Source organism: Zootoca vivipara, chromosome 10 (genome assembly GCF_963506605.1).
Source record: "Zootoca vivipara chromosome 10, rZooViv1.1, whole genome shotgun sequence".
NCBI classification, from domain to species: domain Eukaryota; kingdom Metazoa; phylum Chordata; class Lepidosauria; order Squamata; family Lacertidae; genus Zootoca; species Zootoca vivipara.
The window spans coordinates 53980356-53994557 of record NC_083285.1 but is presented as its reverse complement, the minus strand read 5'-3'; the positions used below and the strand labels follow the sequence as shown (position 1 = coordinate 53994557).

The 14202-nt window shown below is 42.7% G+C and overlaps 1 protein-coding gene across 2 annotated transcripts in view; it reads right to left on the bottom strand.

The window, feature by feature from the left end:
• Nucleotides 1–14202, bottom strand: part of TMTC1 (transmembrane O-mannosyltransferase targeting cadherins 1) — a 159376-nt gene that overhangs the window by 73926 nt on the left and 71248 nt on the right. For both annotated transcript variants that reach the window (XM_060279968.1, XM_035126789.2), the window contains exon 9: nt 7371–7492. In XM_060279968.1, the coding sequence (XP_060135951.1) occupies nt 7371–7492 (122 nt within the window). The remainder of the gene's footprint in view (nt 1–7370; nt 7493–14202) is intronic.

Here is a 14202-nt window from a genome sequence, read left to right as displayed (position 1 = left end):
CAGACTAAACTTTGTGGGTCAATTGTGTGATCTATTCTAGGCTATAGTACCAGCCTGCCTAAATGTTGTCAGATGAACCATAAAGTCAATCTGAATCCACTACAGGCACCTGGCACCCATGAGGCACTTATGAGGACAGATTTGATAACCCCAAGCATGCCATCAGGAAGCGCCAGATACTACAACTATCTGTGGCACCACTGACGTTCTTGTAAATAAACACTGAGAATCAAACATTTCATGGGCATGAATACTTATAGGGATTATTAAAGGTAAAGGTAAAGGTAAAGGGACCCCTAACTGTTAGGTCCAGTCATGGACGACTCTGGGGTTGCAGTTCTCATCTCACTTTACTGACCGAGGGAGCCGGCGTACAGCTTCTGGGTCATGTGGCCAGCATGACAAAGCTGCTTCTGGCGAACCAGAGCAGCGCACGGAAATGCCTTCCAGCAGCACCTTAGAGACCAACTAAGTTTGTCATAGGTATGACCTTTCGTGTGCATGTACATATCTATGACAAACTTAGTTGGTCTCTAAGGTGCTGCTGGAAGGATTTTTTTTATTTTGTTTCGACTACGTCAGACCAACACGGCTACTTACCTGTAGCACGGAAATGCCGTTTACCTTCCCGCTGTAGTGGTACCTATTTATCTACTTGACGTGTTTTCGAACTGCTAGGTTGGCAGGAGCTGGGACCGAGCAACGGGAGCTCACCCCATCACGGGGATTCGAACCGCCGTCCTTTGGCAAGCCCTAGGTTCTGTGGTTTAACCCACAGCACCACCCACATAACCTCATTCCTTTGTGTGCTCTTGGGACAAAACTGTGATAGCTAGATAAGCAAGCAGTTTTCTAGCACCGTTGGCTAACATCAAAGTTGCAATGTTAGGATTAAGTCGCTGCTACCATATAAATTTGTGCCTTCTTACGACAATCACAGTTGCAAAATCCATGGATCCTGTACAAGAGGGAAAGTTCCCAGGACTGATAAAATGGGGGGGGGGGGATGACTTAAGCACATTCACCAGGAAACAATAACTGAGCGCTTCTGTAATTTGCTCATTGTGATATGGGCATTTAATGGGGACACTCTGAAACTACACTAGCAATACCGAAGAAACCAACTATTGTTTTCAGCAGGGGAGTTTTCTGAGAAACAAGTTCTTTCAAAGCTAGGAGATAAGAACTCTTTTTAAAAAGCAGAACACCAGCCTTGAGTGTCAAGGCAATGCATCTAGCATTGTACCTTCTCTAGTACCTTCTCCTGAACATTCACCAATACAGTAGTGCCTCGCAAGACGAATTTAATTCGTTCCGCGAGTCACTTCGTTTTGTGAAAAATTTGTCTTGCGAACCGCGGTTTCCCATAGGAATGCATTGAAATTTCTTTTTTTGCCCATAGGAACGCATTAATTAAATTTCAATGCATTGCTATGGGAAACCGCGATTCACAAGACGAATTTTTCGCAAAACGAATTCATCTTGTGAAAAATTCGTCTTGCAGGGCATTCGTCTTGCAAGGTACCACTGTATGTGATACAGCTACTGTATTGTTATTTAAGCAGAATCTTAGCAGCTAGGGAGATAAGGCAGATGTAATGCAAGTCTGAACCTGTTTATTTGGAAGCAAATCCTTCTGAAATCAGTGAAAGTTTGTTTAGTGTACTACAGCTATTGTGTTAATGTGAGTTTGTTTTTGTTTTGTTTTTGTTTTTTTAAAAAAAATTCATGCTCATCAATGCTAAGGAATATGGCAGAACCGGCAATTTGGTCCTGCTCTAGTCCAGAATTCCCCAACTTGGTTGTTGGACTACAACAAGCCAATGAAGCCAGCAATCAGGAGTGATGGGAGCTGTAGTCCAGGGGTCAGCAAGATTTATCTTGCCTGGGCTGGATCAGTCCTGCAGAGATCCCTCCGTGGGCTGGATTGTGCGCCCATGTTAGCGCACACGCTTGCAATTTTCAGCGTCTGTGCAGACACGATTTCCAGCGCCACAGAAGTGAGTCCCCGCGCCGCATTGCACTGGTTTAGCGCAGCACGTGAGCAGGCAGCTCAGTTCAGGGGTGGCTCGTAGGCCGGTCAAATGACCTCCACGGGCCATTTCCGGCCCATGGGCCTAAGGTTGCTGACCCCTGCTGTAGTCCAACAACATCTGGAGAGCACCAGGTTGGGGAAGGCTAATCTAATAAAAGCTAAGCACTTTAAAATCTTACCGGCTTGCTATTTAACATTTCAGGATGTTGCCTGGCTAACCTGCAAAACCTGGAAGAATAATTGAGGAAACGTTTTAAATTTTAATTATTAATAGCTCCTTACTCCATTCCAGGGCACCCACATTTACTGGTTTTCCAAATAATTGCAAGACAAGAGTGGACAGTTTGCAGAGATCAAAGAGAACCATGGATATTGAAATGCAACCAGTTGCCAATATGTACCCTGGTTTTATGGCAAAGAAAGTTGCATCATCTGGGCTCAGGAGTTTGAGCCTCTGCTCTGCCATCTAAACTTAACTCAAGAGATCCATGATGGGACCTCATGACATTTTCGTTTCTCCTTCTCCTCCTGTTTTAATTAAATACAGCCATGGGGGCTGTCAGTTTGATTGGAGCAGCAGTGCCGGCATGTGTGTGCGCATGCGTTTAAGCCTTCCCTCTCCCCCCTCCCCCAGCTAGTTTTTTTAATAATAAAAAAATCACATACCAAATCCCTCCCAGTCAAAACTCCCTCGCTTGAGGTTGTTGTATTCTAGGTGAGAGTGGGGAGAATAGGAATACCTGTAGCCTAGGGCAAAGTGAATTTGTTTGGGAAACCAGCATGAGAGTAAGGGTTAAGCAGCTCCTCCCCAAGTCAAACTGGCCACCCTCCCAATCAGCATTTAATTAAAAAAAGAAAGAAATCAAAACCTTTTCTTGAATACCGGAGGGATGCAATGCAAGCTTTTATACAAGATTTTTTTCCCCCAAAAGCACAAGAGTACAATTTAAAATATGAGAATTTGTAAATTTGGGAGACAGTCACAGATCTTCCACACAACATGTAACTTGGCCCTGAAACTCAGGTCTAACAACATCCAACTGCTATGTAAAGGCTTCTAGCCACTTCACTGCTTCTTTTCCAGAATTTGGTAGAGACTGTCACACCGTCCTCTGCATTTACATGCACATAATTTTTTTATTAAAAGATGTTTCATTCGGAAAAGAAGGCCAAAGAAAGCTTTAAAGGACCACTACATACCTATGGGTACATTGCCCCCAACCACACTGGTTAGATATCCTCGTCTTATTCTAATTCAATACCTGAGACTTAAGAGCAGAGGTGGAAACAAAATCCAAGAAATGAATATTGTGCTTGGCAAGAGACGAAATTGCTGCTAAAGAAAGTTCTCAATAATGTTATACGTCCCTACTCTCATTATTTGCTCAACCATTTTATTACCAGGCTACCCCTTGGAGCAAAATTATAAACAAGAGAGGGGAATCATTCTTGCTTTGCAGTGGCTACAAATTCTTGTTTGAGGAGAGTGCCGCAAGACTGTGTTGTTAGAAATAAAACAAAAGAGATCATTGATCGCTATTCAGTCATTTTGTGAGCAGTCATATTTAGCCCCCTCAATACTCTAGGCCTGTATCAGTTTTCGGAGCAGAGCATACCTCCCTTTTCCTGGGGGAACCTTGGAACAACAAACAAGATCTATCCATTTTCAACCCAACATAGAAATTAGCTGCCATGCACATTTTTCATTTTAGATTTAAGTTCCAGTTCTCTGTCAATCTGAGGCACGGACCATTTTCTCCCAAGGAAATTTAGGACCCAGCAATCAAGAGCTGAAAGCAATAGCTCCTGGCTCCCAGAGGCATAGTAAGCTCTGAGGAGGGGGGACGGGAAGGGGGCAGATTATTTCCCAAAGTGTGTGAAGGAATGTCCCTCTAGGCTAAACTTTCTTGTGTAACACAGAATCATACAGTTAGGAGGGATCTCAAATGTCACCCTCTGCCAATGCAGGAAATCCACAGCCACAGCATCCCTGACAGGTGAGATCAGGTGCCCAAGGTGGACCGCCACAATGGAAGCTAAGAACAGACAGGGGCAGTTGCCCAATGCAGTGATGGATCAATACTATTGTTGCCCAAGACTCTTATTTTCCTGCAGGGTCTTCTCCCTTCCATGGGCGTGAATCTTCTTTCTGGTGGCAACTAACCAGACAAGCTAATCACCAAGTCTCACGATACAATATGGAAAAGATCTGACGTGTACTTTTTGTAAACTAGGGATGCAAGCTTTAAATCGATAGATTAAACATCTAAAGATTTAATTGATTAACCCATTTGAAGCAAGTTAAAGGCGCTCTTGCTCATTAACAAATAGCATGTTAGTGCAATAGACCATGAAAGGGAAAATATTACAGATCTAACACTAAGTGGAAGCTTAGTGCTTTCTTCAGTATAGGGGTCTGCAAGAAAACACTGGAGTGTGGATATTCAGGGCCCTTTTCCAGGGTACTTACTCTATGCTATCCTCCCTTCCCAGTTTTCAATTATCTCCCTCCTCCCAAATAGTCAGTTCACATTCCATGCCTACTTCGCATGCCAATTCCTCACTGGACTGTTCTGGTGCCAAGTCTTTTGTACTTCTGCAAACCTTGGACTGCTTTTAGCCTCTTGGTCAGCAGTGGTACATGAGATGAGGGGGAGGGTGGAGCATCCTGTCATCGGCTGTGATATCGCTCTCTGGGTCAGAGATGGGGCAGCAACAAAGGGTTGGTGGCAGCCCACAAGTGCATGCACACTCATGCTACAAACAGCAATTTCCTCTCCCCATCCTTGTTCTGGTGAGCAGCCGTGCCCCTTCACATTCCACCACTGCTATTACCTCCCTCCTGTGAATGGGCGGTGTGGTTTTGGTTACATAAATACCAGCACAGTGTACACTATTAGTATATGCAATGTCAACATTAATGAGGTTTTATTTCTCTCTCTCTTTCTCTCTCATTTTCGTATACATCTCTGTTTCTTCATCTGACACATGTCTTCATACCTCTGCTGAGACAACGTGTTCTGTTCTCATTCCATATGACAGAAACACAAACGAGTTTTTTTAAAAAAACAAACTAGCCCTTCAACTTTAGTCACACGGATTTAGCAACTCATCTACTGATTAAATCAATTCGAATTTGTGAGATAAGCATAACATTATTTTGTACACACTGGGGAGCATTCAACATCGCCCAATTTCTCCTGATCAAGACAGTGGTTTTCAATATGCACTCTGGGGAACTGTAGATGTATATAATATAATAATGAATATAATAATAATAATAATAATAATAATAATAATAATAATAATAATAATAATAATTTATTATTTATACCCCGCCCATCTGGCTGGGTTTCCCCAGCCACTCTGGGTGGCTTCCAACAGAAAAATAAAATAAAATAATCAATTAAACATTAAAAGCCTCCCTAAACAGGGCTGCCTTCAGATGTCTTCTAAAAATCTGGTAGCTGTTTTTCTCTTTGACATCTGATGCGAGGGCGTTCCACAGGGCGGGCACCACTACCAAGAAGGCCCTCTGCCTGGTTCCCTGCAACTTGGCTTCTCGCAACGAGGGAACCGCCAGAAGGCCCTCGGTACTGGACCTCAGTGTCCGGGCAGAACGATGGGGGTGGAGACGCTCCTTCAGGTATACTGGGGCGAGGCCAGTTAGGGCTTTAAAGGTCAGCACCAACACTTTGAATTGAATTTGAAGGTCAGCACCAACACTTTGAAAGCTTATAATGGGTTCCCTGGTTTTGTTTTAAAAAAAATCAATAATGGCAGACACGTTTCCCCTCAAAGGGAGCTTTGCCAGCGTCCAAAGCTACAGATCACCCCAACAATGAGAGCATTGGATGTGCCTCACTGTCATTTTCAGCCATCTTAGTCAGTGCCTCACATGAACTGAAAGCCAAACAAGATGGGACACAAATCAAACAACTGTGTGATAATTGTTTTTAAAAGTAAATTGCAGGTGCAGAGCCCTCAATCTAAATCAAGACCCTAAAATTGGGTTTTTATTGAGTGTTCTCTGCAAAGTTATACATTGCAACAGCATTACCCCTACAATTTGTATTGTGGGGGGTGGGGAGAGCATCAATTTACCCCACTGGGAACATTTTTGAATGTAGATGCAAGGTCCCCAATCCAGACTGGGACCATAAGAGAACAAAGGGGTAAAGCCTCCCCTACGTACCCCTCCAATTCCAGGATCCCACTGTAAATGGGGAGACTGTGCCTGCAATTTATTTTTAAAAAGTCATTCACACAATTGCTAATTGTGTGATTGGCAAGTCATCCGCTTTGGCTCCGTGTGCACACCAGAAAACAAGTCCAGAATCCTCTGGCTTTCCATGAAAAGAAGTTCAAGAATTCCTTGGCAAATTAAAATGTTCCCTAAAGCTAAAAATGTTGAAAGACACTGCTCTAAGAGATAATAGGCCACATTTTCCACTTTCCCAGAATGGTGTGCATTTTGCTTGTTCTTTAAGAGTATCTCTCTAGATGGTGTCTACCCAACAAAATGCCTGTCTTCATTCATTAAAATGTGAGGCTAGCTCTCATTCTGTGGCTTAATCTGACATCTCCAGTATCCTCCTTCTTTTTAATGTTGAACTAAGAAAAACGTGTGACTCAAACGCTTTATATCCAACCTAAATAGCTGAAATTCCCAGGAATCCAAATTACAGTAAGACAATGGACTAGGTATCACATCTAGTACCGTACATTTTGAAGCAGAAAGCAATTGTTTACCAAAGCTCATTTCTCCCACCCCAAATTTCACTCTAAACTACAGTCAGTTTTTCTAAGAATAATAGACCCAATACAGGCTGAAGTAATGGATCTAGATAGAAGTCCAAGATTTTTCTTTCTTTCCCAGTTCTATCTAATGTTTACAAATAAAGAAGACAACATTTCATCTCTATAGCAGTATCTAGGAAGATACCATTTTGACCAGACTTTGGGTCAGCTCATGGCATAGCTGCCAAGTTTTCCCTTTTCTCACGAGGAAGCCTATTCAGCATAAGGGAATTTCCCTTAAAAAAAGGGGGTAACTTGGCAGCTATGGCTCATGGTCACAGCAGTATCCACACTGGGCCTATACATCGCTGTGATTGGTGTAATTGTGGCACCTTGAGAAAGGGCTTTTGTTACTGTACAAGCAACAAGGACCACATACCAATATACAATCCTTCCATGAAGTCACTAACAGTCACAATCAAGCTGTTTGAAAATCACTGCCAGCATAGCAACTCTTTCAGTAAAGCTCGACCTTGGTTTTTAAATATCATAATTGAGAGTGTCATTTCAAAAGAATTAAATGCGTGAAAATTACCTAGGCATATACAGGACGCGCTCGGCCACAACAAATCCCACCCTGAAGAAGAGGTTGCTAGCCGGTATGAAGGGGAAAACCAGGAACAACAGGCCAACTAGAACTTCTCTGTGTTCCAGTTTCTGCAACGAAACAATAATTAGAGACAAATGAGTGAAAACGAATGCCAAGTTCAGAGAAGATCATAGTTCCAATTCTAACGTAACAATATTCATACTTTTCATCATTTCATCTTATTATGGCACTTAAACTATGTGCTTTAACAACAACAGCAAAACTTAAGAGATTGTATTGCCCTGTATAGCATCCAAGAACTGGTTCACAGCTAAAACTTTGAGGTCCAAGCTAAACATTAAATGACCTCTTTATATTAGCCTTCCACACACATTCTGAAAATGGCAAAGGGACATGGAAATGATCATATAATATAATGAGTATTTTTCCTACTACACGTTATTGGGGATAAGTGAGAGAAGGCAAAGCTGGTGATGCCCAAGAATTTCCCTAATGTATAATGTGTCACTAAACTATGCCAACTTGTTTTTACTTATCTTTTTTTTTAAATAATTTTTATTGGATTTTTATACAGACAAAACAAACAAGACATACAGTATATTTTCTGTCCGTTCAAATACCCCCCACCCACGAGTCCACCTCTGCCACCTGTGGCACCCGCTGGTGTTGAGAATCAAAGGGGTCCATTATAAGACTGGGTTTGACCTCCCAGTCTCATCTTATCTTATTCACCTTAAACCAGTGGGTTATTGTTATTCCAATTTTACAGATGGAAAAATGAAGCAGAGGGATTACAGTTTGCATAAGGTTTATCAGTGTTTCTGTGGCTGAGCTGGGATTGGAACATGGACCTACCAGATCTAAGTGTGCTACTGGGCCCATTCACAAGCAGCGATAAGAATATTGTCCAAACTAGGCCAACATGTTGCTCCAACCCTAAGTTTCTCAAGGGGAGACTAAAGGCTAGGAAATAACATTACCATAATATTCTACAACGGGAGGGGAAATCTGAGGTACTGAAAGAAGAAATCTAATTGCCCTGTCCAGAACTGGGCTAGAACATTTACCAATTCTCTTAAGCACAGTCAGCTGCTTAATGATCTCAGCTAATTGTTTAATGATCACAGCTAGTGACCACCTTCTCACTAAGCCAAAAGCGTTGAGATGTACCAGCAGCAAGCTTCCTTAGGAATTTCAAAGCCTGCCGAAATAGGTCATTTGTTCAGCAGTTCCTACCCAACAGCCATTTCTTGCAACATTTAGGCTTTTCCTCTGAGAACTCCATTCCACCCACAGCAGCAAACATCCATATTTGATGCCTAATAAAACTAAGTAGATGTAACAAGGAACTGCTAAGAGGCTAGAAACATGAAAAATGCACGGGTGTTATTTTTATGGCCACTTTTCAGTCTATAGTGCACTGGAGCATTTTACAGCACTCAAATTCTAAGAAATATTGCCTCACAGGCACAAGCACACACACACTCATATTAAATACACATGTGCGCATGCACATACACAATAGTGGCAGCACCAGTGCCTCAATATCCAAATAACCTACACAATTACATTGAGGCCCCGTTCACTTTCAGCCGGCTAAATGACCATGCCATTTCTTAAAGAATCATGGGAATTGTAGTTCAGGATAGGAACTAAGAACTCCCTGCAAGGCCCAATTTCAACATGATGGGATGTAGACAAGAACTTACCCATTGCACCTCATTTAAAGTAACCCCTTACGTGCTATGCATGCAATATTGGCACACTAGTGCAGCAAACCGTCTGGTTCAGGGATCTCTGGTATGCTAAGACTGCATGAAAAGGCAAAGCAACACTGGGACAGGTAAGTTCCTCTACCCTGCCGAAATCTGGTCGTTTTAGGCACTGCTTCTTGGATTATGGTTGGTTCGCAGAGCAGGCAATTTAAGTATGTGGTGTAAACATGCTCTTAACAGAACCCCAAACTCTCACCTTTGCCCTGTTTCCGAAAAGCATTTTGGGGCAACTTTTACACAACCACTTATGTGTGTGATGGTTGACTTTCAGCAGACTTTGTGATCGCTTAGGCATGTACAATAATTGGAAATGGGGGTGGGGGGGGAAGCAATGGAAGTAGACAAAAGAGATTATATATTAATCTAATGCATTTTAGACCCTTCTGGTCCTTTGGGGAAATCTAAAATCAATTTAAAATACTGTATTTTTAATTTGCAGAACTGAATATACTATACAGTGGTACCTCTGGTTGTGGACATGATCCGTTCCGGGGTGCCATTCGCACCCCGAAAAGTCTGCAACCAGAGTGGCGGTTCTGCGCACACGCAAAGCGTGATAGAGCACTTCTACACATGCGTGAACTGTGCAAAACGCTTCCGCGCGTGCGGCAAAACCCGGAAGTAAACACTTCTGAGTTTGCTGTGTTTGCAAGCTGAAAAGACGCAACCTGAAGCGGATGCAACATGAGGTATGACTGCACTATAGTAGTAGTAGTAGTAGTAGTAGTAGTATACTTACTATACTATACTATTGTTATAGGATTGGGGGATTAATTTGGATGACGCTCATGGGTCCCAACCCAGGCTGTGGTTTTGCAGCTACAAAATGGGAGTCTGAAATGGTCGAAGCAGTTTGCATCTCTAGTTCCCAGACCCAGCAACTGCTTTCAAAGATTCCAGAACAGAAAAGGCACACTCCATGTTATGGCCATCTAAAAATGACACCAGCCACCAGACTATTTTCACCTTTTGCCACTCAACTTCATTGACAAATTCTAAATTCTAGTATTATCATTGGGGGGGGGCACGATCTTGTCTATGCTCTCCATACCTTTTTGAATTATATCAGTGGCAGAGCACGGTCTTTCCATGCACAAGATCCCAGCTGCAGTCCTGGCAACTCCAGTTACAAAGGTTCTGAGTGGCAATATGAATGGCTGCAATTCTTGAGATCTGTTGTCAGGCATGGCTGACAATAATAGGATAGAGAAGCCTTCAGTCTTACCCGGTACAAAGACAGTTCCTTATACATTCAGTATTCAAACTACAAGTCAGAAGTGAAATTTTAACAGGAAATTTTTCAACAATGGCCTTTCATCAACCTTTTCATCCTTTTTAAGACACAGATGGGGCTGAGTGTGTGTTAATCAGAGCCTAATCTTCATTTTTGGGTACAGGCTTTTCCCCTCCTCCCTTTTGTTCCTAGCAAGTCTGTGAAGAATTGGTTTGATTCTATCCACTTAATCCTACAAGCTCTTGTAGATTTTTGCTGAACAAATGCAGACAATGACATAATAAGATATATTCAGAAATAAAACTCTAAAGACAAACTGAGTCTTTTTTTTAAAAAAAGGAATTGGCCTTTATAGCCTTTTTCTTTCGAAGACACTAGATTGCTCCCGTGTGCAGAAAAAAATGATGCAAGAACATGCTCACCACCTCTCTCTTTTTCTTTTTTTTAACAGATTACAAATAGCAAATAAAAAGGGAAAGTCAAACTAGGAAGGAGAACCGGGGTTAAAATGCTTTTACCATACAAATTGTTAACACAGATACTTTCCTAGCTCTTTTATTTGTGGAAATATAAGAAATCACATGCAGATGGTATTCTGCCTATCGAAACGTGGGACTTATTGTGTTCGTTTTACTGGTTACAATGCTAGCGCTTTTGTCCTGATTCCTAACGTTCCTTTTTTGCTGCAGTACCTGTTGCATTTTGGAACCGTGGCTTTTTTATCAATATGTTGCCGTGTTGCACAAAAATTTAAACAGTGGGAAAGAACTGCATGCCAGGAAACCACCCCAAATTTCATTACATGAAATTAGAACACAATATACCCATAATTCTTCCAAGTTAACCAAGTTGCAAAAGAATTTGTTTCTTTCTTCTGGAAACAACACAGAAATGAGCCCTGAACTTCCATTAGATTTCCAGAAGTGGCTTTTATGCTGTGTGAAAGGTCACATGGAAATTAACAGGTAAGAAAATGTCGGGAAAATGAAATAACGTGCTGTCCCAATGCAGCCCAAGCAGCAATCTAATTAAATAGCTATAAAGTTATGCACTACTCAGTGGTCTGAAGATCTCATTGCTTTTCTACATTTTAACACATGGCTTATAATAGCTTATATATCTGATTGGGCATATGGACAGTGTATATTAATTTATACATTTAAGTTATTGTTAATGTCAGCAGGCAATGTTCAAGCTATATGTGTCTTTTGCTTTATCTTATTCGGGGAACAAGTTGGCAAAACCACATTAACATAGTGCCAGCTTATACTTATGGGACCCAGGTGGTGCTGTAGTTAAACCACTGAGCCTAGGGCTTGCCGATCAGAAGGTCGGCGGTTCGAATCCCTGTGACGGGGTGAGCTCCCGTTGCTTGGTCCCAGCTCCTGCCAACCTAGCAGTTCGAAAGCACGTCAAAATGCAAGTAGATAAATAGGAACTGCTACAGCGCGAAAGTAAACGGCGTTTCCATGTGCTGCTCTGGTTTGCCAGAAGCGGCTTTGTCATGCTGGCCACATGACCTGGAAGTTATACGCCGGCTCCCTCGGCCAATAATGTGAGATGAGCGCGCAACCCCAGAGTCGGTCACGACTGGACCTAATGGTCAGGGGTCCCTTTACCTTTACCTTTATACTTATAAAAGAAGAATACCCAGTGCTAGCTTCGATTTTGTAAATAGATATATAGATTCTACAGAAGTTATTAAGGACCAAACATGACAGACAACAGTTGTGGAATGTGTTTGCATTTGTGTCCATCTTTGCAATTTTGGGCAAATGAGAAGCAGGGCCATATAGGACTGCTTATACAGTGGTACCTCTACTTACAAATTTTTCTACTTACAAATGGAGCTCCGTCCGCCATCTTGGATGCGGTTTAGATAGGGTTGCTTCGACTTACGAATTTTTCCTCCCAATGCATTCCTATGGGATTTGACTTACAAATTTTTTCGACTTACAAATGTGTGTTCAGAACGCATTAAATTCATAAGTAGAGGTACCACTGTATATGGAGCCCTGAGGAATGGTTTAACTTTAAACACATCCTTTCATGCTCTCCCTTCCAAAAAGAAAAGGTATTTTAATCCAATCCTGTAGGACTGTTGATCTAGACTCATACGAGGAGATGAGCCTGTAGCTGCTTCAGCGTTTGCTACTCCTTAAGGAGTTAAAATTCACAATTTTAAAAGCTCAGTTAATCTCCTTAGTGTTTCCTGTGCTCCTGTAAGTCAGTTAACAGGGCAGGCGAGCAGTTTATGCAGGGAAGGAGGGAGGGAGATATTCTTTTAGCCAGCCCCAGGGTCTCTTGACTTATTGCTTTCTCTTCCTGAAGCAAATGCTAATGCAATAGTCATAGAAAACCTCATTGCCAAAGCACCAGGAACATCAATAGTGACCTTAGCAGGGGTGTCAGGAAATTCAGCAAGCCCTGAGGAAAATCAAGGAAGGATTGATTCAAAATGGGTCTTTTATGAAAATGAAGGCATTTCCCAGAGAGTAAAATGCAAGAAGTCAATAAACAGCCCTGCTCACCTCTTAGGTCTTTGGTGCATGGGGGGGGGGATAAAAATTGTTTCGGAAGGAAGAGAAAGATATGTGCTTCCAAAACCTTGTCCGTTTTGGCCCCTAGGAAGTGCCCTTGCCGTCAAGAAACCGTAGACAGCCATTTGTAGATGAAAAGCCAACTGTAGCAAGGTATGCAAGACCTTTATTCACACAGACTTGAAATGGTGAACAGCATCCTTAGCTGCTTTTGTAACAGGCGCTAATTCATTTGCTGCTAGGTCACCTTCCGACGCAGATGTTCAGTTCACATACAGATGTAGAACAACTTAATAGAAAGCAATTTGATTACAACTTAATGCAAACCAATTTGATTAGACACTTAGTATAAACCAGTTAGACTACAAAAACAACTGAAAAAGCACTATTTCCAAATGCTAGACAAAAGAAACATGTTTCTTCTACATGTCTCCAAGACCAGGCCAGAAAACAGTTGTAAAATGCAATGCAGTGGAACAGCCAGATACCACACCTCTACACTCAAGGGAGAGAACTGCACAGGTGTGGAATGGGGTGAAGTGAGGGACATGAGAATAGCTCTTCTGTTCTGTCTCTGGTGTTGGAAGAATTCATGGGAACTGGAGGAAACGATGTATTGCAGGCTAACAGGTTGAAATGAGTACCATCTCCTCCCATGAATGCTCAGCCTACTCAGGAGCCTTTGGTGGGGGACTTTATAAAAAGCTTTTTGAAAGCCTAGGTACCTACATAATGTTGACTGGATCACTACTATGTAGGTGCTTGTAGACACTCTCCAAGAGCTCTAAGTTTATTGAAACAAGAGTTCAGGGCCATCTTAAGCACACCTGGTACCCTGGTGCGACGGATCCATCCGGCACCCCGCCCCGCCCCGTTTCCCAGCGCGGCGGGCGGGCGCCACGCACAGCGCAGCTGCACCGCCCAGCCTGCCGTAGGGCCGGCCCTGGGCCAGGGGGCGCTGCCCGCCCCCTGTTGCGATGCCCCTGCGAGCAGCGGAGGCGGCCCCAGGCTCGCACACCTCCGGAGAGAGGCTTGAAGCCGCTGAACAGCTGAGACCCGGGCCTAGAGACGGCCCTGCATGAGTTATCCTTACAGAAGCCATGCTGGTTTTCTTTGAGCAAGACCTGAAGGCTTGGCCATTCTAGATGATCCTTGTGGTCCCTTTCCAACTCTACAGTTCTATGATTCTATCTTTAATGCTTTCCACCAGCTTTCCCAAAACAAATGTTATGCTAGCCAGCTTGTAATTTCCTGGATCTCTTTTTAAG